The sequence below is a fragment of the Typopeltis vanoorti genome, chromosome 5 (genome assembly GCF_054136105.1).
Source record: "Typopeltis vanoorti isolate ZY-2024b chromosome 5, IOZ_Tvanoo_1.0, whole genome shotgun sequence".
NCBI classification, from domain to species: domain Eukaryota; kingdom Metazoa; phylum Arthropoda; class Arachnida; order Uropygi; family Thelyphonidae; genus Typopeltis; species Typopeltis vanoorti.
The window spans coordinates 59,386,557-59,413,180 of record NC_143553.1 but is presented as its reverse complement, the minus strand read 5'-3'; the positions used below and the strand labels follow the sequence as shown (position 1 = coordinate 59,413,180).

General features: G+C 34.1%; 1 protein-coding gene across 1 annotated transcript in view; it reads right to left on the bottom strand.

The window, feature by feature from the left end:
• The window catches only part of LOC150106453 (regulator of G protein signaling loco-like), a 292,774-nt gene that overhangs the window by 9,654 nt on the left and 256,496 nt on the right, over positions 1-26,624 (bottom strand). The window contains exon 15 of the mRNA XM_090393006.1: positions 9,218-9,425. Coding sequence (XP_090249132.1) covers positions 9,218-9,425 — 208 coding nt within the window. The remainder of the gene's footprint in view (positions 1-9,217; positions 9,426-26,624) is intronic.

Below are 26,624 nucleotides of genomic sequence, written 5' to 3'. Positions count from 1 at the left end.
TTCAACCCTCCTCAAGTTGCCCAAGTCAATAGTTGGTGACGTGATTGTGAAGTGGAAACGTGAAGGCACAATCACAACAAAACCACATTTGGGTAGGCCATGGTTAATGACAGACAGGGACCATCGAGCATTGAAGAAGGTAGTTCATGGAAATCGCCAGACATCGAATGAAATAATCATTCGGGAGTTGCGTGGTACTACTAATTGTCCAGCCAGCACCATGACTGTGCATCAAGAGTTAAGAGAAATGGAGTTCCATGGTCGAGCAGCTGCCCATAAACCAAACATTTTGCCTGTGAACGCTAAGCATCGCCTGCAGTTGTGTAAAGAGCAACTGGATAGTGGACAACTGGAAACATGATTTGGAGTGGAGAATCAAGCTTTACCATGTATCAGTCCGATGGGAGGGTCTGGGTGTGGCAAATGCCTGGAGAGCGATTCCTGCAAGCATGCCAACAGTGAAATTTGGAGGAGGTGGCATTACAGTGCGGAGGTGTTTTTCTTGGAATGGACCTGTCTTCTCATAACCCTACACAGAAATCTAAATGCAGAAGGTACAAGGACATTTTGACCCATTGCACACTGTCTACAGTAGAAGATCAATTCAGTGATGACTATTGTCTGTATCAGCATGACAATGCTACCTGCCATAAAGCAAGGTTTGTGAGGGAATGGTTTGTGGACAATAACATTCCAGAAATGGACTGGCCGACCCTGAGCCCTGATCTGAATCCCATAGAACACCTTTGGGATGAATTAGAATGCTGACTCTGTTCCAGACCCCAATGATCCACATCACAAATTGTTCTGACTACAACTCTTCAGGAAGAATAGGCTGCCATTCCTCCAGAGACGTTCCAACACCTGGTAGAAAGTCTCCCTAACAGCGTAAGAGCTGTCATAGAAGCAAAGGGTGGACCCACCCTTTTATTAATGTCCCCTACTCGAAAGTGTGTCAAAGGGAAAGTGTGATTACATTTTGGAGTAGGTGTCCAGATACTTTTGATTAGATAGTGTAAGTTACTATTGTTCTTCACCCCTTGTTTTGAGTAGATATAGTGATGCTCATAATAATGAAAGAAGCTTACTGTATCACTAATATTTAGTCTCTAGTTCACTTTTAAGATGCACACATCATAGGAATATAGATTAAAATTAAAATATTTGAGGTATATACAACAAATCTTTGTTGTATATACCTCATGATTTCTCAACCATTCGTCTTAAAGTGGAAATCCGATCCTGGCAATCTGGTCTAAATCCAGATGGCTCTTTTACGAGTTATTCTTCCATAATTTTTCTTAGCATCTTCTTAGTATGCTCGCCTAAATCTTACCTAGAACATTCCATAGGGTTCCATTGTAATTTGCACTTTCCTTTTTATGGATGGTACTATGAGAGATTTATTCCTGTCACCTAGAATTTGACATTCTGAATTTTGCAGCTACTGCAAAGCTTCTACATATCTCTATAAAAAAAAAAAAATTTTTGATACCTTTAAATGTTTTTATTATAGCTATTTCCAATTTATTCCAATTCTTTATTTATTGTGGAGCTCACTTAACAACATTCTATTGTATCGAAACCTTGAACTCATTTATCTCAACACATTCATAATATAATACATTTTGGCAATGTGTTCCACTCACTAGCTACTCTCCATGTAATAGATGTATTCCTCATGTGCTTCTTCATCACACCTTTAAACAACTTCCAGGGATGGTCTCTCATGCTTCCCTCACCTATTCACATTTCCAAACTCTGCAATCTACATTCTCTGAACCTTTCTAGTATAACCAATATTCTGGAGCAGAGGTTCACAAGCTTTCTTAGTTTGTGAACATCTTCATGGCATCCCTCAGCCAAAAATATTACCTAACAGTTCTTGATGAGCATGTCGATTTTTTTTGAACTAAAAACGAATGTAACAAAAATAACTAACACTTGGTTTATAGGTCATAATAATTATTTAATTAAACTTACTAGTTTTGCTACATATGCTGTGGCTTTGTCTGTGTATATTATTGTATATTTATTTCTTTTTCCTAACCCAGATGAAGCCACTAGCATATGTGACAAAACTAGTTGGTTTAATTAAATAACTATTATACCTATAAACTCAGTGTTAGCTATTTTTGTTACCTAATAGTTCTATTTATTAAGTAGTCAGGTCCAAACTACTTACTAAGTACTTGTGTCCTAAAAACTTAATAGCCATTTGAAAAAATAATATACATAAATTGAAAGAAAAACCAATATTTTTATTGTCTTCTTAAATAACGATAACTGCTAAGGGGTTGTGTGTTGTGCACTGCATAACTTCTGAGACCGTGAAATCAGACTGGACCCCATCAACCTCATTTCCTGTTGTTAATGTTAAAAAACCTTTCCATTTTTGTGCACAAGGATTAAAATATTGAAAGTTTATTTTTCACTTGGTTAGACTATAATAAATTTAGTTTAATCCTTTATCCAAGTGTGAGCAAACAAGGTTTGCGTCTGAAAGTATCTTCAGGACTGGGGTAAGGCGGTACAACACCAGGCAACTCGTTGCAAAGGTGGAGCAAGCTATCAACACTCCTATCTCAGTATCTCCCATAATGCAAAACACATCTCCTTGCGGATATGTATAATGTTATGCATTAAGGGAAGGGCCACTACTCAGACTAGTTTCGACCTTTATTGAGGTCTCTTCAGTAGGAGCCAGGCCCAAGTGGAGATACGAGGCAGAAGCATTAGCAAGGTCATCTCTATCTATAGCAGTTGCCAAACGGTGTGCCACCTTTTTATTAAATTACTCTGGATTTAGAGAAAGATGTTGAAAGTTTATTTTTCACTTGGTTAGACTATAATAAATTTAGTTTAATCCTTTATCCAAGTGAAAGACTATTTATTATAGTCTAACCAAGTGAAAAATAAATTTTCAACATCTTTCTCTAAATCCAGAGTAATTTAATAAAAAGGTGGCACACCGTTTGGCAACTCCTATAGGTAGAGATGACCTTGCTAATGCTTCTGCCTCATATCTCCACTTGGGCCTGGCTCCCACTGAAGAGACCTCAATAAAGGTCGAAACTAGTCTGGGTAGTGGCCCTTCCCTTAATGCATAACATTATACATATCCGCAAGGAGATGTGTTTTGCATTATGGGAAATACTGAGATAGGAGTGATGTTAGCTTGTTCCACCTTTGCAACGAATTGCCCGGTGTTGTACCACCTTACCCCAGTCCTCAGGATACTTTCAGGCGCAAGCTTTGTTTGCTCACACTTGGATAAAGGATTAAACTAAATTTATTAAAGGATTAAAATAAACAAAATAATTTACTTCACTTTGCTAGACCTTGCAGGCACTTGATCAAAACATAATTCAGTTATTTTATTTCGATTCCTGATGGATCCAGAGAATCAACATAGATATATATATATCTAAGAAACGAAAAAGTTATTATTATATGGATACCTCCATGGAGTCCGAAGACATCACGGGAAATCCACATGCCACACACTATTCTACCTCTCCTTGAACCCATTAATAAAGCACTCACAACTCATTCTATTCATTCACAACTCTCCAAGTGAAAAATCTGGTTTTTACACCCCTACCTTACCATGCCTTTCCTCAACTTCCAGGGATGACTTCCTGTTTAACTTCTCAGTTTTTCTCTCACTTATTTATTTTAATCCAAAATTTTCAGAATACAAAACTGCCATTGGGTCAGAAGATTCATCGCAGGAAATCCAAACTATCCACACACTATCATACCTCTCCTTGACCCTGGCAACCCATTCTATTCATTCACAACTCTCCAAGTAAAAAATCTAGTCTTCAAACCCCCACTAACCATGCCTTTCCTCAATTTCCAGGGATGACCTTCTGTTCTGCTCTCTCTCTAGCTAAGTGTTGAAACATTTACCTGCCTCAATCCTATAAAACCCTTTAAGTAACTTAAGTGTTTCTATCATATCCCCTCTTTTTTTGCCTATCAACCAACTTCTGTAATCCACACATCCTCAATCTCTCCTCATGGGAACATTTCACAGACAACTCACCATCTTGGTTGCTTGCCTCTGAATCCTCTCCACCACGTCCTCATCCCCAAAACTAGGGCAACAGAACTGAGCACTAATCTACATGTGGATGTATCAAAGCCTTATAAAGAGGAATAAGAACTTTCTTATCTCTACTTATTAGTGTGTTCTTCAACAGTCAAGTAATCTTATGAGCTACCTTAGCAATATGTCCTGTAAACTTTAACTCTCTGTCTACCACCACCCCTAAATTTCCTAGCTTCATCTATTTCCAGGAGTAGAGTTCCATCAATGTGGTACACAGCTTGTAATAGATTTATCCTAAAATGCATACCTTCACATTCAATATAAATCAAAGAAAGTAGGGGGGAAAAAAGTAAAAAAATTGCCATATTATATTTGTAACAGTAAAAGTATACCTTGGAACTATATTGAAGTTGAAAAGATGTGAGTTATTCTTCATTTTTCTATTGTCATTAGCTAAAAACTAATAATACAGACAGTAGATTGGATGATGCAGAAGTAGTAGCCAAATAAAAGTTTAAATTAGTGAAGTGTGTATTAAAACCCAGAACAATATAATTGTTAACAGCTGAAAAACATGAAAAATTAAAATGATTGGAAAACTTACTATGGAATAAGAAATATATATGATAAGAAATTATAGTGTGTGAGGCATTTCAAGCATGGATTTATCTTCAGAGATAAAAAAAAAAGTGTAAGTCCTACATGGACATGAAAGGTTTGGTTAGAAAGAAAATTTTTGATAAAAATGAGGAAATTCCCTTTAAAACTAAAGTTGTGAAGGTCTTTCAGTATGCTGCACCTACAAGTCACATCACAAGCTTTTTCTGTGTCAAACAAAACTGATACTAGCTTTTAATTTTTCAGGAAATTACAATGTATACTAGAATATTAATTGTAAAAAACTTTAATTAATACTTTCCTATATTTCAACAATGTTACATTGCCATCGTCAGGGATCACAAAAAACAATGATATGTGCATGCAGGCACTAACACTGAGCGCAAATGAGGCTGAATAAAGGCAACGAAAATCGGGCTTAGAGTACTAAACAGTGCCCCCCCCCCTAGTGGACTGTCTTGGCAACTGGGCTGATGTTCTTAAAATGTATGCTTCCCAGATTTGGGACAGTCTCATGCACCAAAATTTGTTGAAGTTTGGAAAGTTTTTTTTAAGGCTGAGGCATATTCAATGAATAGTCGTTTCATACTTATTTGCTGTTGTGCAATAGAGTGGCCTTCTTCCAGCATATCCTGTAGTGGGTATTCAAAGCATGGAACACAAATCCTGAGTGGCTGTATTGGTGGAACCAGATGTAAGTCTTGTGTTCAGATATAATGATATTGGCTGACCTGCCTGTTTAGCCATAGTACGACAGTTACAACTGCAAAGGACCTAGTATACTCCTGGTAGGTATATGGGATGTGGCTGGTCTTTGGTGGAGCAGATAAGAGATGCCAATTTCTTATGTGGTCTGTAGCTGGTTGTAAGGTCATGTTTCCAGATATATGGAATGGTGACAGATTTTGAGTAATCTCTACTTTTAGGTGGGGGTGCTGTTATGGGTTTATAATTTTTTGGGGGTTGTAGCCATTGGCTAAGAAAGTGTTAAGAATATGGTCAAGTTCAGTAGTTAGGGCTCTGTTATCTGAACAGATTAATTTTGCCCTGTTGTATAGGATTTTTATGATCCCATATTGTTGGGAGATGGGGGGGGGATGAGGTGTGTGTGCGTGTATGTGAGAGAGAGAGAGAGAGAGAATATTCATTGAGTACTCGTTCCAATCCAGAAATGGGTCATGATGCTTGAAGCACATGAAGAATGCTTCATTCTTTCATTCAGAATGAAAGAAAAGCATTCTTTCATTTTGAATGAAATAATTCAGATACATCAAATGATTCAGTTTCTTGTAGATGTCAGTATATATGAATAGAATCATGTTGATTTAGGACAACATGACTGTGAAAACAGCACTAGTATTCCTCCACAATAGCTCGTGTGCTGCTGTTAAAACAACAAACAAAGTGGATTTCCTTCTCATTTGAAAATGTTGATGACAACATTTCAGTAAATCAAGTCAAACCTAATAACATACAGTTCAATCCCAATTTGGGATCATTTTCAAGAAACCATATTTACCTAGGTGTATAGTAAATATCAGGGACAAACATAGATGTAAGTACTGAATCATTAAAGTTAAGGATTGCATTGTTTTTGCTGAGTAGCATTCCCACTCTCCAACCAGGCTCTGTAGGTTCACATCCCACTGACTGCGCATGGATGTCAAGACATTCATAAGAATGTCTTAAAGTAATAAATGAATTTAAAGAAAAGACAAAAGGCAATGAAATAGTAGACAGAGGTCTGAGGACAATTTCTAATGCACTATTCCAAATGAATGTGAAAACAGCATATAATGCATCTAGTAGCTAGAAAAGTAAAAAAGTAACATTTGATTTGAAAAGGACACTAAGTTGTTTTAAGTTGAGAAAACTAGGGATGTGATATCTTTGTGCTGAGAAAGCTCAAGATAAATGTCACTACCCAACAAAAGCGATATGATTGTTAACATATTGCTTACCATATGATATCGCTCATATCATATGGTAAGGGAAGGGAAATTACGTTTCTTTTTTTAAATTTATTAGTATTCTTTACCTAAGAGAAAAAAGACAAGATTGTAGTTTGGTAGAACCAAAAGGTGACTAGTTTTCCCTCACTCAGATGAAGAATGGCCATGGAGATCAGTAGTATGAAAGTTTCTGAAACTTAGATGTTTAAGTACTGCAAGATTTTTCAAATGAGTAAGGAGGAATGGAATATTCTATAGTGGTCAGCAAGAAGATATTCATGTAAAGTCACCAAAAGAGCAAATTTCTGGGGCACTCTACATTACATTGGTGGAGAAATCACTCCAAATGGCCATTATGCTTTTGTTTTTAAAAGTGTGTATGCAGTTGTGTGTATGTGTATCTAAAGAAAAGTATTAAACAATTTTTTTTTAATGTGATTCCCACTCATTAAAGGTTATAAGCCTATATAGTGCATTAGTACCATGAGCAGGATAAGGATTTTTATCAATTATATATATATTTGCATCTTTTAAGTAGTCCAGAAACCTTGCTCTAGAGACCTTGTTTAGATGAGAGATTTCTAAAGAAATTTATCTCTCACCTGAACAAGGAAATAATTATGCATAATTTGTAGTAGCTTTCTTGTTTAACACACCGTCTGTTATTACAACAATGACACTTCAGTCCATATTCTGTTTTACCAAAACCTATCATTCAGAATCATAAATAACTAGGGGGGGGGTCAATCATAAATCAGACTTGAATGTAAGAAAAACTATTATAATGCATATGTATTATAATAGTTTGTCTTACATACATATTATATATACAATATGCATTTGATGTTTGGAGTTGAACAGGGTTTGAAAAAAATTTGTGATGGCTCACCAGTCAGGCAAATATCTTACTAGTCAGGTATCAGTCTGCATACCATGCAAGTACCATGGTTGCCTGACATATCACAGCTACATGGTCAAGCTAGGATCTGGTCAATTTAATAAATTTTGTTAATGCTATGCTTAATTTTGATCTGTGTAACTACTAGTGTTGCAGTTTCTTAATTTTTAGGTGGGAAATGAATTACATTGTGTGGTGTGAAACCACTGTCCTGCTTATTGGAGGCTTGAAAGAATTCCATGTTTAGTTTTTATAGTAGGGTTTCCAGATTATGTAATAATAAATAAGATTTAAAAAAAAAAATCTTAGCCCATTCACAATATATTAAAAAACTACTTGTATATGGGAGTGTTTAACAGAAGTATTCAAAATCATGAAAACCTCTCAATAAAGTAAAACCATTAGGGCTACATATGCATTAACTACACTAGTAGGTTTTCTGTATTCAGAATGGTTCTAACACTGACAGATGGACAAGGCCAGTGATGCCTAACATAACAGAAAACAATCAAAAAACGTTTTAGATTACATTTTTAGAATCGATATAAAGAAATTATATACAGAAAATAAATGGAAAAATACTAATAATAATAAAAAAAACAGCCATAATTCTTTCTCAATTCTCCAAGCTTTCTGCATATTTCATCATTGGATACAAACTAAGTTCATACCTCTGTCCACAATGCATCTATTTAAGTTAGCTGTGATTACACTCCATCATTCTTGAAAGATAAAATGATGCTTGCATATTCTATTCTCTTATTGATCATAATCCATTATTATAGTAATAATGAAAAGAACATGTGTTTGTAATGACCAGCATGCTCCAAAAGGTGCAATAAGAAAAATATTTGAAAAAAAAAAAAAAAAAGATTTACAACATAAATATCACAAAGAATCTTCATTTTGTAAATAGAAACTGTTCTGTTTTTTTAACTTATCAACCTAAAATTCTCACAGTTGTTATGTATAAGCAGATGAGTGCAGGTTTCAAGTCCTGTTCATCAGTATTTCCATCTCATTCAGTATTACAATTTTACAGAATTTAAAGAAACCAATAAACATGCCAAAAATTTGAGCATATTTAAGAACACTGATCCATTTTTGGCTGGAAATATATAATTTTGTGTTGCCTAATCTTGCCACTACAATGGTCCATTTAAAACCAAAATTTGAAAATAACCTGAATTTTTATTGAATTATAAATTCCAGATTTTATTAAATTTCAGCTAGCTGGAATATAGTTGCATATTATTTTAAAACATTTTGCCCTTTTGTAATCCTGCAAGTAGTCCAAATGACACAATAATCAAAACAGTTTGACAAATTTTTGAACGTGATTCCAAATACCGAATTTTAAGAAGATCCATCGAACTAGAATAACTTGCATATCGACATATGGACAAAACAAATCTAAATGGGTGCTATGCTTTTGCAAAATGCACCTAAAGAAAATGTAATTCAGTTTTCTGATTAATCTGAAACATTTTCATTTTTTTCATATTAGAATGAAACCCATGTGTGCATGAGCATACACACATTCATAAATAGAAACAGTTGTTTCTAAAAAATAATTATCCACAGCACAGAAGAAACTAAAGAATACCTTGTTTCTAAATGTTTCAAAAATATAAATTATATTTAAATTTCAATATTAAAAAAGGAAAATAATACTGTGAACTCAAATATTACCATCGCATAAAGACTTTGTTCCAGTTTTTACTGATCTTGGTCCCTTAGCCCGTAGTTCTGCTCTAAGTCCTAAACTTTCCTGAACAGAGCTCTTGTTTATGAAACCGAGCTTTGTTTTGGTCTTATTCCTATTAATATTATCTCTATCAATATGCACAGAATTTTGATGAACAAAAGCAGGTGTTTTGTCTTGGACTTTATTATTTACCTAAGAAGAGCAAAATATCATTAATTACTTGGTCAGTGAATTCAAGTGGGCAAAAAATCTTTGAAATAATGATATCAATGATATAAATGAATTCTAATTAGTAGCTTAGAGATGACTTAACAGATCTCATTATGTGTTACTTTTACAGTTAAACATGCCATACTATGTTGGTCTCCATGAAGTGTGTGTTTAATGGTAGAAAAGGCAATGGTATGAGATAACATTACTTGCCTCATGTTTTCAGTATCTGTTTCTTCCAAATAATCTGAATGAATGTTTTAACTTTCATGAAAGTTACAACATTCAAAAATAAAGATTAAAGTTTATTAAAAATCAAAATGTATTTTATTTAGACTAAAGAAAGGATATTCATTTGTTTGCAAAAAGAAATTAGTAAAAATTTAATGCTGGAATTCATGGTGACAATTAAAATATACATCATGTTACTGTATTATGAACTATGGAAAAAGAAGTATGAAGATGGATTTGGAGATATGATCACATGCCAGATCATCAATATCCAAAAGATAGATGGAGAGGAGGCTCAGAAAAACACTAACAATAAAATGTACAAACATGGAAAAAAAAAAATTACTAAAAGATTCCAAAATTTACCTACAAAAGTGGTAAAGTAATACCTCTTATTTGTTTCATTCGATTCAATTGCAGAAGAAAGCTTTACACATCACTGAGGTGGAGCTGGTACAGCACAGAAAGATTTCAAAATGGTGGCTGTTATAGATGCATGTGCAAAGCAAAGAGTGACAACTGAATGCATATAGAGATGTATATTGTTGACATGAGCACAGTTAATTAGTGAAACTGAAGTCCAGCCAAATGTTGCAAATGCAACATCTTTCTCATCTCAATAAATGCCTGGATCTGCAACCAACTGACAACTATCTGTTTGGTACTACAAAGAACGAGCTCTGATGATCCCATTTTGCAGATGATGAGGAGATAAAACAAGCTATCTGTGAAGAGCTCTAATATTGGAGTAAATACTTTCATTTGGTCAGTATATAGTGCCTCACTCAGCAATGGCAAAAGTGTATAGAGAATAATGGAGACTGTTGAAAAATGTCAGACCATTAATCCAAATAAAATAGCAGACCACTGTTAAATAAATTACATTTTCTGAGAAAAAAGAAACAAGGAGGCATTATTCTTATATCACCCTTTGTATATGGTAACTGCTAACTACTGTTACTGAATTACAAAAAATTGCCTTGGAACACTTAGAAACCCCAGTTTAAAAAAAAAAAGTTGCCCTAGTTGATGAAACAATCTTTAAAAAATAAAAATAAAAACTGGCATTCCAAAGATAATACACCAATTCCTATAAACATTGAAGATGATTTATTTGATATCCTGTTTCTAGTTTTAGATTAGTTTACAAAGGAGGAAGAATTGTAAAAGTTGATAAATTTAAAATTAAGAGCTAGACACACAAAAAAGTAGTAAACAAAACCAGCCAGCATTATGACATGTGCTGGCTGTTTTAGTGGATCATCCACTGAAATCGCAGCACACCATCATAATACCGACTGGTTTTCTTTACTATCTGTTTCTTGTGTTTAGCTCATAATTTTTATGAGCTAAACACAAAAGATTTAAACATAATTTAAATTTAAAAAATGATTATAAACTTTAAATCTATTATCTTCCAAAATTTATTTTGTGTTCTTATGGTTTTATGTTTATCTTTTGATACATCGTTACTTATGTATTTGGCTTTCACTTTCTATACTGTTTTCCCAACTCACTCATTTTCAGCTTATTTTTAAAAATTTCACCTAAATATCACCATGCTGATCTTCATATTATCCAGGTATATTTGATTATTATTCTTTTAAATTAATAAATACCCCCTTAATAAGCAACCTACTCTTTGATTAAAAAAAAAAAAAAAAAAAAAAGGGGGGGGGGGGTAGCTCCTTCACAATAAAGTTTAGCTTCATTTCTTTATCATCTTACAACTAGGAAGTCATATGAAACTAATGATTCAGAACATTTTAGAGTGAAATAAACTAAATTTGTCCCAAACTTCATAATTACGAGTGTGGGGAAGAACATAACTTACTACATTAAATGCTTTAATACTATACTAATAAAAGATACACATTTAGTTAAAGAGTTATGTCTCTAACATTGAAGCTTGTGAACTACTACTGAATGGTAATGGAAAACTATGAATATATATAAATAAAAGGGCAACTGGCTTAATCTGACAGGATAACCTATTAAAAAGTGTACAAAATTATACTATTCATTTAAAATTGCAGAGAGTGAAGTTTTCAGGAGAATGTGATAAAACAAGGCAAGTGTTGCCTTGTTATTGCAGTAATCTCTCAATTACCCAAATACAGTGGAAGAACAATGTAGTGGCTGAATAACTGCAGGTATAATTAAATTGTGCTGTACCAGAATTCATATGATACACTAACACTTTCAAGGGTTGGTTAATCGAAAGTTCGTTCAGTTGAAGGTCAGATAAATGAGAGATTCCTCAACTATAATAAAAGATATGAACTCTGCCAAGAAGTCTCTCTCTCTAAGGGTCAAAGCTGGATAACTGAGATGTGACCTCCACATAGCCTTTAAAGAAATGTGGAGAACCGACCAGGGCTTCTGACCTAATGTCCAATCTAACCTTCTCGTGGTGCACCCTGTTGGATATCTACCTGGGTACTGAACGGACGAAGATGGACTGGCAATTTGGGATTTAGCTGACCAAATTGTATTCTTATTGGCTTAAACCAAAGTACAACATGACAAAATTTCATAACGGCTGGGGCATCGCCTAGTTAAACAAAGTCCCTGTTGTTTTTGCCAAGGAACCGGGGCAAACAGCGAAAAGTCAGCTACTGGAACAAATCTGAAAGCACACCCCAACTCAACATCACCAGAGTTAAAGATCGGTACTATCAACATAAGAAGCCTGAATGGCAAAGAAATGGAGCTAGCTGAGGAATTAGATAAGTACCAGATCGACATAATAGGGGTAACTGAAACAAAAAAGACAAAAACTGATAGATCTTTCTGTGCAATAAATACAAAATGTTATATTCAGGCAATAACAATCAAGGAAAAGGAGTAGCAATCATATTCAACACTAAATAAGAGGCTAATATGCTTGAATGGCAGGTAATATCAAGTAGGCATGTGGGCAAATATCAGAATGGGGAATTGGACAATGAGACTTATTTGTGCCAATGGTCCCACAGAAGGTTCTACTAAGGTAGAAGTGGAGGAATTTTTTGATGCTTTTAGAAAAAGCAACTGACACAATGAAAAAGGAAAAGTTGGTCCTTGTTGAGGATCTAAATAGCAGAGTAGGAAATGATTGTCAGACATACAAAAATATTTTGGGAAAATTTGGAGAAAAGAGCAAAGCTAATAACAATGGCAAATACCTGTAGGATTTCTGCTCAGAACATGGACTCGTTATTACTAACACCATGTTCCAACATAAAAATGTGCACAAATTCACATGGAGAGAAGAGGCATGCAATAAGAAAAGTCTCATTGACTATGTTATTGTTGATAGTGATGTCTTCTCCCTGGTGCAGGACACCAGAGTGTACAGAGGATTTGAAATTGGAAGTGATCACTATTTAGTCTTGAGCAGGATAAAACTGAATTTCATACCGAAAAGAATAACATGTAAGAAAGTTTTAAAATGAATTAAAGTTGAGCAGCTCTCAGATGTGAACTGTAGACTAAAATACACAAAGCTTATTGAAGAAAAAATGAAAGAGTTTGAGAACAGGAACCAAACCTTGGAGATTCAGTGGCAAGCCTTGAACAAAACCCTGATTGATTCAGCCAGAGAGGCATGTAGTGAGGTTGTCTGCAAGGATAGAGAAATCAGAACTCCATGCTGGACATGGGAAGTTAAAGAGGCAGTGAAGCAAAAGAAGAAAGCATATCAAAAGTTCCTGGCAAATAAGTCAGCTGGTGCTCTTGGAGATTACAGAGACAAATGTAACAAAGCTAAACACTGTGTAAAACTAGCTAAACAAAAGTCATGGGAAGACTTTGGCAAGAACATAAAAAATAAATATCAAGAAGGTGGCAAAATATTCTGGAGGTTGTTGAAGAAGCTTAGAAATGGAGGAAAGAGTGCTGTAAAAGGAGTTAGAGATGATAAAGGTGACATGAAAATGGGAGAAAAAGATATCCTTGAAGTATGGAGTAATTACTTCAAAAAATTGCTAAATGAAACAAGCAGTGATAGCACAGAGGTAAAAAACACTCAAAAGGCATACAGTCAGGAATACATATCTCTACTTGAAGTAGAAAAAGCCATCAAAGGCTTGAAATGATGAAAGTCAGCAGGAGTAGATGATATTCAACCAGAAATGCTGAAGTATGGTGGTATAAAAGTCTTCCAGTGGCTGTACTGCATAGTTCAAAAGGCCTGGACAGAGGGATTAATTCCTGATGATTGGAGTAGAGCTCTCATAGTACCCATATATAAAAAGGGAAATAAACTGAATGTGAGAATTACAGAGGTATTTCCCTACTGAGTGTTCCTGGCAAGATTTATGCAAGTATACTTGAGAAACGGTTGAAAGAATTGTGGAAGAAAAGCTTGGTGAAGAACAAGCCGGATTCAGGCCAAATGGAGGCTGTCAGGATCAGATCTTCACTTTACGACAATTAGTTGAGAAAGCATGGGAATATAACAAAGATCTGTATTTAAGTTTTGTTGATCTCGAAAATGCAGATGACAAGGTGCCAAGAGAGAAGCTATTCAATATGCTACAGTTATATGGTGTCAATGGAAAATTATATCAAGCAATACTTAGTCTTTATTTGAGTTGTAAGTCAGCAGTTAGAATTGAAGGAAGTACAGGAAGATGGTTTAATGTTAAATCTGGTGTGAGACAAGGATGTGCATTATCCCCTCTGTTATTCATTATCTATATGGATCACACTATGATGGAAAGTGGTATTAAAAATGATATCGGAATTGGAGATGTTAATGTCAGCTCTTTGCTTTATGCAGACAATGTTATACTTCTAAATAACTCCGCTAGAAGATGTTTGCAAGATTACCTGACTAAATTGAATAACTGTTGTAATAGATATGGTATGAAGGTCAGTAATAAAAAAGACAAAGACAATGAAAATAGGTAGAATCATTGAAAATGTCAACTGCATTGTGAACGGAGGATCCATTGAACAAGTAAAACATTTCAGCTACTTAGGCACGATTTTTAGTGAAGATGGTAAATTAAATATGGAAATAGACAACAGACTCAACAAAGCTAGTATGGTAGGAAGTCAATTGAATAAATTCATATGGAATAAGAGGGAAATTAGTCGGAACACTAAATTAGCTGTATACAAGACAGTGTTCAAACCAGTTTTAACTTATGGATCTGAGAGCTGGATCAGAAGTAAAACACTTGACCAAAGACTAGAGACCGCAGATATGAGAGTCCTGAGAAAGATTAGAGGCATGAAGAGATGGCTTCAATGGCAATATCATATTAAAAACGAGGATATTAGGAAAGAACTTGACATTGTCGGCATCCAGGAATGCATTAGTAGAGCTAATCTCAGGTGGTATGGGCACTTAAACAGTTCCAGGTTGGCAGGAAAACGTTCGTTTTCCTGCCAACCTGGCAGAGAACACTTGTTTTGCTAATCTTTCCTCGCTCATTCTGTTTAAGTGCCCATACCACCTGAGATTAGCTCTACTAATGCATTCCTGGATGCCGACAATGTCAAGTTCTTTCCTAATATCCTCGTTTTTAATATGATATTGCCATTGATGCCATCTCTTCATGCCTCTAATCTTTCTCAGGACTCTCATATCTGCGGTCTCTAGTCTTTGGTCAAGTGTTTTACTTCTGACCCAGCTCTCAGATCCATAAGTTAAAACTGGTTTGAACACTGTCTTGTATACAGCTAATTTAGTGTTCCGACTAATTTCCCTCTTATTCCATATGAATTTATTCAATTGACTTCCTACCATACTAGCTTTGTTGATTCTGTTGTCTATTTCCATATTTAATTTACCATCTTCACTAAAAATCGTGCCTAAGTAGCTGAAATGTTTTACTTGTTCCATGGATCCTCCGTTCACAATGCAGTTGACATTTTCAATGATTCTACCTATTTTCATTGTCTTTGTCTTTTTTGGTGTCTTTTTCTGATAATATTGGAGTCTTGACAAGTAACAGACTGATTTGAAGGAAAATTGTAGATAGGAAGTTAGTAATGATGTAAATTTTTCAGGAATTTGATGATGATGATATATATATATATATATGTGTGTGAAAATAAAAAAAAATTCATGACTGTTTACATGAATTAAGCAAACTGTTTTTTCATGTATTACCCAAAACTTTCAGCAGTTTGTCTAATTGATGTGAATATTACAGATGCTTTTTTTTTTTTACCTCCCATAGATTCTACAGCTAAAGTTAAGCTTTTTTTTTTCCCTCCCCATTCTAGGTACATTCATATATGAAGATATAATGCTCTGATATGAACTTTCCAATGCATCTATCTATCCATCCATCCATACAGCCCATAATAAAAAGCTGGAAATTTAATTAATTAATGCATTAATAAATGGAGATGTATAGGCTTTTGGACAGGATTTGTGTCTCAAAAGTTGTTTCCTCATTTGGTACCAAAAACTTTCAAAACTTTCAACAGTTTTAGGGTAAACTCAGTTTGTGTTATATGATAACTAATATTTAAGGAATTGACAGCGTATACTAGAAATATAAATTAAATAAACTTTAATATATACTTTCCGATATTTCGGCAAACGTCACGCTGCCATCTTCTTGGGAACTTACTACAAAGACACGTGCACACAAGTACTCATTTGCTGTTATTAGTACTTGTGTGCACGTGTCTTTGTAGTGAGTTCCCAAGAAGATGGAGGCGTGACGTTTGCAGAAATATCGGAAAGTATATATTAAAGTTTATTTAATTTATATTTCTAGTATACGCTGTCAATTCCTTAAATATTAGTTATCATGTTTAACCAGCGTATAAGCCTCTCAACAAGAATCAGTTTGTGTTAATTGGATAATGGATATTTTATCAATTGTTTCATAGAATCTGCTCTCAGATGAATCCATCTGCCTGTTTTTATATTCTTAGATTAGTTCAATTTCATAACCAATTGAACTACAATTTGACAGAAGACTGATGCTAGTAATTAACACTTATAAGCACCTCACTATAGTAAACTACAAAACAATGAATAGTTTGTTAGAGTGACAGACTTGCTTAGTGAATTTTATTATCATTCAATGAATAGTATAATTTTATTAGTAGAGCAATAACAGAATGGTGCTTTGACCAGTGCTTTTCAGTAGTCTGTTATAGTGAGCAAATTCACTATACTGTTGTTTGCTATATCGAGAGTTCATGCAATTTAGAACCATGCTAATGTGATTGATGGTTTTACTTTCTACAGATGTTTTTTAAACCAATTTGTCAATCAATTTGCATGGTGCTTTGACCAGTGCTTTTCAGTAGTCTGTTATAGTGAGCAAATTCACTATACTATTGTTTGCTATATCGAGAGTTCATGCAATTTAGAACCATGCTAATGTGATTGATGGTTTTACTTTCTACAGATGTTTTTTAAACCAATTTGTCAATCAATTTGCATGAGCCAGGATTTAGGATGGACACCCTTAACAAACTATGTTGGAAATACTTTTACTCAATAAAATCATAAACACACACATTGCTTATTCATGCAGTATTCAAATACATCTGAATATCCATTATTTTTAATGGCACAGTTTAAATATCAAAAATTATCTGCAAGTGTGATGTTCTTTGAGGATGTGTGCTATTTTCTCCCTTTTGTTTTCAGCATCACCTATATGTTCTTTGTTGTGGAGTTCCAAACTTCTCTGAGTATGATCTATGTACATCTTTTCACAAGAACACAGAATCTTGCATATCCCGGATGTTTATAAAATGGAACTTTGTCTTTAAAGGAGTGTAGAAAGTTTCAGGAGGTGTTGACCGGTTAGAAGGCTGTTCCCATATTGACTGCCTTTACTATTTTGGCTATTTTTCTTGATGCATTGCCAATGTATGGTCCAGATACCATGCTTTGTATTTAATTTCTTGGTTATCTTAGGACCTTTTTTGAGTAACTAATTAAATAGGATTTGAAGGTCTTGCTTTTGTTTGATTTCATCATTTTTTATCATCTTTAATTTAAAGCTCTTTTTTTTTTTGAAGTTTTGATTATACCTAATTTTTGTTGAGGGTGATGAAAAGAGCTTGCTTGTAAGTACCTGCCTGATTAGTTTCTTTCCTATAGACTTCTAATAATGATAATCCTCCAGCGATGTTTTTGTTTACAAGGATATCTAGGAATAGCAATTTTCCATTATTTTCTACTTCTAATGTAAATTTTATTTTTGGATGTCGATTATTCAGAAAATACAAAAGGATAGAAAAAACAGACTCATAGCACACATCTTCAAAGAACATCACAAGGTAAATTAGCGAGCATCCACCATGCCGTACTTAGAAGAGAATTGCTTCAATGGGTTGTTCAAGAAGTCCTCTGAGGTGATTCATTCAAAAAGCCACAATAAACATAAATCAATGAATATTCCTTCACAAGATTTGGAAGTCATTAATTCCTATGTATAACAACATTGAAGACCTCTTCTATGCAAGCAATCACATACAGAGTTTACACAACAATGTACATACTGCATGCAACATGCCTAATGATACTCATCATTAAACTATCATTCCAGTCTTTTCAATTTATAGATATTAGAGGCTGTTGGAAAGCATTTATTTATTGTTGGTTTTTACTTATGTTAAGCAACCCTTTGAAGATACTGTTAGCCATATAGACATGTTGAGGAAATATATCTCTTATAAATAAAAAGATGTAGATGTTAAAATCTGGTTATTTATTATTCAAGCAAATCTACTCATGGTGAATTGAATACATTAATAAGTATAACTGGGTAATGGATGGCAGGCAATTCATAGGTAAATTATTTTTCATTTTCTACAACTTCAATATTAATGTACTTAAAGTTGAAGCATATGAAGATTATCAGCAAAAGGATTTAAAATTTTCCTGTGCTTTCCTTAATGATTACAGATCTTGCCAGGCCACACAATCATAAGTTCAAATGGCTATATACTTCTAATCAAATTTTAATTATTCTAAGCACAGCAGTATACTTATAATAAATTTATTTAAATTAAGGGGATATTAAATCCCATAATGTTTCATTATTTAAGTAAATAATGAAATTATTTGGGTGTTGATTATTCAGAAAATGCAGACTGAATTATTCAAAAAATACAAAAAGGAAGAATAAGGCAGACTCATAGTATACATCCTCAAAAAACATCACAAGAAACATTGTTTGTAAACCTAGGTAACACATTTTAGTTATTCAGGCAATTTTTTAGTGAAGACAGCAAAATTACATAGAGGCCAAGGGAAAATAAGCCAAAATACTAAACAACAGCATATAAGACAGAGTTCAAATGAATTTTAATATAAGATCTGCGAGTTGGGTTAGAAATAAAACAGAGACTGAGATTGGTTGGAAAAAAAACCAAGGCAACCAAGACTATGGCTGAGGTATTACGTCTTTTACGCCTTGCATGTGTTCTCTGGCAAGTTTGTCTGTTTTATGGGAAGGAGGATCAAAACATAAATACAGACAAATATGAAGGGTGAACAGAAGGATATTAAAAATAACAGAAGAGAGGGTGACATTAATATTAAAGAATGTATAAGCAATGTTAAAATAAGACAGTATAGGAGATGAAATAGCAAAACAGGAGTTTTGAGAAGAAAATAGCACAAAAATTTACCCAAAATTACACCAAAGATATAAATGGATTGGTTGATGAAGTCACAGACCTGACAGATAATAGACTGATTTGGAAGAAAACTGGTTATGAAATACTATGTAGGACTGTTGTAACTACTATTTCACACCCACAAAAGGATATATGCTAAAAGCGATCAATACAATAACTCATAATTATTAACTTTCTAAAAAAAAAAAATGCAATAAAGGTACATTGTTAAATTAATGTAAGAAGAGGTACCTTAGGCTTTGAATTAATGGGCTTCCTACAGTGAGTACTATCCCATATGATGTATTCAATTTCCAAAAATGAAACCTAGGTATGATCAACCTGAGGCTTTGACCTCTAGTGAGTGAGTGGAATAGACTGCCAGTGGAGATAGTGAGTAAATGATGATAAAACTTATTCAACTATCTCACTGGGAACTCACTGTTGGAGGCCCATTAATTCAGCAAGCTCTTCCTATTCTTGCATTCATCTGCCATGTGACTCACTAGAGGTAAAATCCTCAGGTTGATCATACTTCGGTTTCATTTTTGGAAATTAAATACATCATGCACATCAAAGATTTTCCTGGACCTCATATCTGATAAATGCTCACAGACTTAAAAGTTTTATTACATCATCATTTCTAACTATTTATCTAATTATCAGTCTACATTCCCCTCAATCTATCAACACTTACAGCTATCAGTTATTGCACTTTATGTATTACATGGTATTCAAACCTCCAAAAGAAAAAAAGTGCAATTAAATCATAAACAACCTCTCTTTATAAGACCACGATATGATTACATATCGTGGTCTTATAAAGAGATAATGATATGACTAAGAACTTTCTTATCATCTGGTAATTCTATACATACCATCAACTGATCTTTGTATCATCATCTTTACCATATTCACAATGAATCTTCTGAACTTCAATTCCCAGTCTATTATATTACTCCAAGATCACTTGCTCATTTAGATTCTTTAAGTTAATCATTACTAATATAATACACAGTCTTCTTCAATCCAAAATGGAAAACTTGAAATTTTTGGATATCAGTCATTTCTTATCACTCCCTTCCAACACTGTTTTATTAAAATATAGACACACAGACCACCTTCAAATCATCCTCTTTCTCTCTACCTTGATTCTTCTACACACTACTGTCTAGTACTTAACAAGCTACTCTCACATTCATGCTAGCTCATGTAAAATAACTGACATTGGGTTTTATGGGACCGTAATAGTACAGATTATTATACTGACTAGGTTTGCCACATATGGTAATGGCTTCTTCTGGGTTAGGAAGAACAAAATAAATAAATAATACGATAAAGTGTTAAACGTGAACCATTACATAACTAAAAAACAGAACATGCAGGAAACCATTACACAAAAGTAAAAAAACAGAAAACATGAGGAACATGGAAGATGGCACAGGTCAGTCATTGTTCAGCAAGCATGTGTGATAGTTGGCAGAAAAGTTACAAACTATAACACATACTTGCTGAACAATCACTGACTTGTGCCAGCTTCTGCATTCCCCATGTTTTCTGTTTTTTACTTTTGTGTAACAGTTTCCTACATGTTCTGTTTGTTATTTATGTAATGGTTCATTTAACACTTTATTGCTTCTTACTTCTTCTTCCTAAGAAGAACTAAGAAGCCACTAGCATATGTAGCAAACTAGTTGGTATAATCATCTCTACTATTATGGCCTAATAAATCCCAATGGCAGTTATTTTACATCACATTTGTTTTTTGGTCAAAAAATTCTACATACTCATCATTCATCATACCTATTAATTGTCCCATTCTGTAAATTAAGTAATACTGTCAAATCCTTCTATAAAGTCTAAAAACTCTATCCATGGGTTCAAGAAGTGGTATGATAAACTTTGTGTTTCCTAAAAATGACCTCCCATGATGAGTCTTTTGACTCCATGAAGGCCTGGATAATAATAATAATAATAATATTTATTTTCCTCTTTTCCAAAAATACAACCTTTTTATGAAATTGAGTATTTTACCAAGACAAGACCTTCCAGCAGTCAGTCATATCCCTTGCAGTGTATCACATCCCATTCCACTCAATTCTGGCTGAAACCAATTATAGGCAAATGCTGATTTGATCTATAATTTTCTGCCTCTGTTTTGACAACATACTTGTCCAATGGAATGACTTTCCACTCTAGTGGAGCCCTGCCAATTCTTTCACATATTTCTGAAGGAACTTCTTGTTCCACTTTACAAGGCCACGATGATGGATATGTACCGATGCTCCTACTGTCTCATCACTATATTAAGATTTTGCATTATCTTTAGCACCTTCAGGTTATCCATCACATTTCTATTACTACTAAACCTGATACAGTGACCATTAATTAAATATCTAATACTCTTCTTCTGCTGCAATCACCATTCTGTCTGCATTTACATTTACTAGTTATTCTCATATAATCATGCTACTTCTTGTTCAGAAAATTTACTCTCATAATCTGATTTTGACTTACTACATGCCTGTCATTCTAACTTGTGCATCTTTCATATATTCTCCAGAACATTTTTTTTAATGTAGCAGCCACTTAATGATGCCAGTCATCAATTTTAACTGTGATCTGAATTATTCTCCTTACCCATGAAATAGAGCTGGCATTATTTTTTTTTAACTGATTCCAATTTTCTACTGGCTTCTTTCTCTTCCACAGACACCACTAGTTCAAAGTTGCCTTCTAAGTTTGTCGAAGTTTCAAACTCCACATATCCATTAACATTCAAGGCAATCTTCCATTGTGGTGTAAATGGAAGAACAAGGATAGAGGTACCCTGAAAAGCTACAAAGCACATGAACGTTTCAGTTATGAAACAATGTGTACGAGGGTGGTCTGAAAAGTTCTCGGCCTAAGAATGAAAAAAAAAATTTATAATTTCAAATTTATTTTTATTTTTCAACATAATCTCCCTTAAGACTAATACAGTTATTCCAAGCACCAATATCCCATCCCTGTAGTGGTTCTCAGTAAGATTTGCAAAATACCCCTCTACAGCTGCAATCACTTCTTGATTTGAAGAAAAACGCTGGCCAGCAAGGAAGAGTTTTAGTTTTGGGAAGAGATAAAAGTCAGAGAGAGCCAAATCTGGGAAATAGGGTGGATGTTCCAACAATTCATAGTGCAGATCCTTTAATTTTCCCATTGCCAAAACACCTTTTGTGGGCAGATGCATTGTCCTGATGAGAGATGATTTTTTTCTTCTGCAAACTAGGTCTTTTCTCATGAATTTTTTTTTTTTTTTGTCTAGTCTGGTTAAAAGATTGGAATACTATTCTGTGGTTATTGTTTAACCCTTTTCAAGATAATTAATAAACAAAATGCCTTTAACATCCCAAAATACCGATGCCATGACCTTTCCTGCTGATGGAACCAACTTTGTCTTCTTTGGCACTGAACAACTGGCTTCTGTCCACTGTTTTGACTGCTGTTTGGATTCTGGTATGTAATGGTGAATCCAAGTCTCATCCATCCATTGTAATAAATCGATGCACAAAATCTGTTTTATTCTTGTTAAAATGCTCGAAGCACTGTTCAGAGATTGTCATGCAAGTGCGTTTTTGATCTGCTGTGAGCAAGCGCAGCACCCATCTTGCACAAAGCTTTTTCATTTGCAATTCTTCATGCAAAATATATCCTACACATTCTTTTGAAATGCCTATAATCTCAGCAATGTCATGCACTTTGACTCGCTGGTCATCCAATACCATATCGTGCACTTGATCAATGATTTCTGGTGTTGTTACACTTTTTGAACGTCCTTCATGTGAATCATCTTCAAGGCTGGTACGGCCACATTTATTGGCAGCCCATTTCTTAATTGTCGAAAATGAAGGAGAAGAGTGCCCATAAACTTTTATGAACTTCAAATGAATTTCTTTTGGCATTAAACCTTCTTTTACAAAGAATTTTATAACTACACGATACTCAATTTTATCCGTTTCAAGGGATACAGACACCACTTTTGCTTCAGACAGCTGTATAAAACAAATGACTTGCAATTTCACATGGATGCTTATGACAGATGTACCAACTTAGAAAGAAAAAATAATCATGCCGATAGCGTTGCCCTCTATGGTCAAGGCCAAGAACTTTTCAGATCACCCTCATATTAGATAGGACAAAAAGAAAGTTTGAAACAGACCTAGATAAAATTCCATGTAGGACGAGAGGAGAATTTTATAGACTTTCAAGTAAAGGTGAGTTAGTTTCACAAAAAGTTGATTAAGTTCCCTCCCAGAAGCTTTGATTTTGCCTTCTGCAAAACTGAAAATCCAGCTAGAGAATAATAATCACTTGAGAGCCTTGGCTGCTTTGCTGTAATACTAATCAATAACAGCCACCAAATGCACACACGCGCACGCACACACACACACACACACTCTCTCTCAAACTGTCAATACAGTAGCCATTTCACACCAGCCTGAAATCTAGTATCTTCATAAATCTTATTACCATACTAAATCTCCACTCTTGTCAGATTCAATTCTTCTGCTATTATTCACAACATCCCACTATTCTCCTGTTTCACATTTTATCTCCTTAAGTAAAACCCTTACTGTCAGACAGGCATCACAAACATCAATATTTTGGATCAATTAGCACTGCCCTAGATCTCCTCAGCTTTATTCTTAATATTTGAGGCATCAGTGATACAAGCATACTGATATGCTTGTATCAGTAAACAAGCATAACAATTAACTTTATAACTGATGTATTATGTGTGCATGCACCTGTCCACACATACACATTGCTCATTATATTCTTCTGAGGAACTTCAAATGAAATGTTCAATCCTTTTCTCTTCATCAGTTGTAAGAGTCATTGAATAAGTAGTATTCAATCTCAGCATGGTTCAGATTGTACCTTCACACAATTACTTTTTTAATCAGTTTCACATCTACTCATCTCAATATATATTTTTTACAAGCAACTTCTGTTTCCATCTAAGCAACTTTTTTTTCCTCCTGATTCCTTGCATTCATTCTGTCACAGACCAAAATTCAATGCAAATGCTTAATTTGAAATGTTAATGCTTTGGCCAAAATATTTTTTTTCTGACATAATTGCACACTTATTCTATATCAAATTGCACATTTGTGGAATGTGAACTACAGTGAAAAGATATTTTAAAATATTTTAGTAAATTTTCTATTATGTCTAGTTCTTAGACTGTAATTACCTGCTAAATATTTTACTCCTCCCTCCCTCTCTATTGTATTTTCAATTCAATAACATCCTTTGTTTAGAAATCTGTAGAAGAAAGGATTTAGTGTTATAAATACACAACTTTTCTTTACAAATAAGATGTTTTTATAATTTCAGAAATATAAATACACTGGCTTGATAATTTATCAGTACTTGATAAGTATATACGACACCTGATAATATTGACATTTGTTTCTTCGGTAATTTACACTGCCCAGTTTTAAAGAGCATGTGAAATGTGTTTATCAAAACATTAATTTAATAAGCACTGATATTTTATATATGCTATCCTGACACACTGTCAGATTAAACATAACTGAATGTTAATTCAAAGCATATGTAATGAAGTGCATATGGCATAACACGAGGTTCACTGCTACATGAATAACATTTGTATATATATAGGAAGCAATGTTCCCTCAGGGCTGTGTCCATGCAAGCACACATTAGTCATAAAGAGAGTACACATGTCTAGTAACTGCAAGCACAAAATTGTTGAATATACTATAAAAACAAAATATGTTATAAATCATACTTGTTACTTATTTTGTTTAGGAATTTCTTCAATGCCTCCACTCCATTACTCTAACTTGTTCCAACTTAATACATTGTAGTTAGTTTTAGCCTACACCGTGTGGGTGAACTACCACTGATGTCAGTATGTTGCTGAGCCATATAGAAATATTTAGTGAGACTAGCATACTCCCTCTCAAGCAAAGGCAATTCAAAATAAATTATATTTCATTCAAACACAAAGAATTATAAATGTATTTATTTCTTAACATTGGTATTATAATAAATTTCATGCAAAATAATTTTTTTAAATTATTTTTTAAATACATTTTTGTTATACAAATCCAATATACATACAGAAGAAACAAAAATTATTATTATTATTACATGACACCTCCAGGGAGTCCATGGACTCATCAAGGGAGGGCACTTGCTCTACAATTCTCTGTCTCCATCACCAACTACATCTATAATGAACCGCATCTATCGCCAACCACCACTAGTATTTTCACAGACAATCGCAAACATCCATGCCCACAGCGGGATTCGAACCCGCAGCCTTTTGACTGGATACGCTAACCACTCGGCCAGCCAGGCCGGCAATTATGAAATGTAACATTTCAATAATAAAAAAGAAAAAAAAGTTTAATGAAATGAATGGAGCTGTTTCTGTTGGGAAGAAGTTAGTTTGGTGAAATCTAGTTTTATTTTATTTTTAGCTAAATGGGACTTCAGGTCAAAAAGACTGTCTTGTTTTAAGGTTTACAATTGCAGAAAACCTATTAGATGCATGCACAAGTAATGAAACAATCACTGATGACCATTACAATTTAAGATGCAAATAGTTCTGATATTTAGCAGATTGTTCAGACCATGTTGTTCAAACTATTTGAATTTAAACTTTTAATGAAAGCATATGGAACACTTATACCATCTACTAGACATGACCCTAATTGATGCAGTTGATACATACCAAGAAACACATTTTGTTTGAAAATTCCTTTAGACTTTTTAGTTAATTGAAAAATAAATTATGGAACAGACCACCACATATCTGACAATATGGTAACAAAAATATAAAAGTAAAAAAGAGTGATCAAAATAAAATAAAAAATAGCCTAATATCCATAAAGACCTTTTGTGTACCTCTTGAAGTATGCATACCGCACTTTGGGAAACACTATTCTAGAGGGCACAGTCGCTTGAACTTGTGCAAATGGTGATAGAATTTTGGCTACGTGGATTTAAGCAAATTAAAAGACACAGAATTTCCTATTCTAGAACTTGACATAATTTGTTAATAAACTATGTATATATGAGACTGTGCAGCGTTTAGGTTGCTCTTTTAGAAATATTTAGCATACAATGTACAAGATCTTTTAACAAAAATGTCACCAAATTAAGAGTTTGTGGCTTGTAACTTCCGTTATTGTGAGCTACAACATATGTTGAGACTGGAAAAGTGCACAAAATGTTTTTCATGTGCACCTAGGCTAGTAACAATTAGAGAGAATATTAATAGGAGGCCTGAAGTGGGTTGAAAAAAGTTCTATATTTGGTATCTAAAGCAGAGTTTACAAA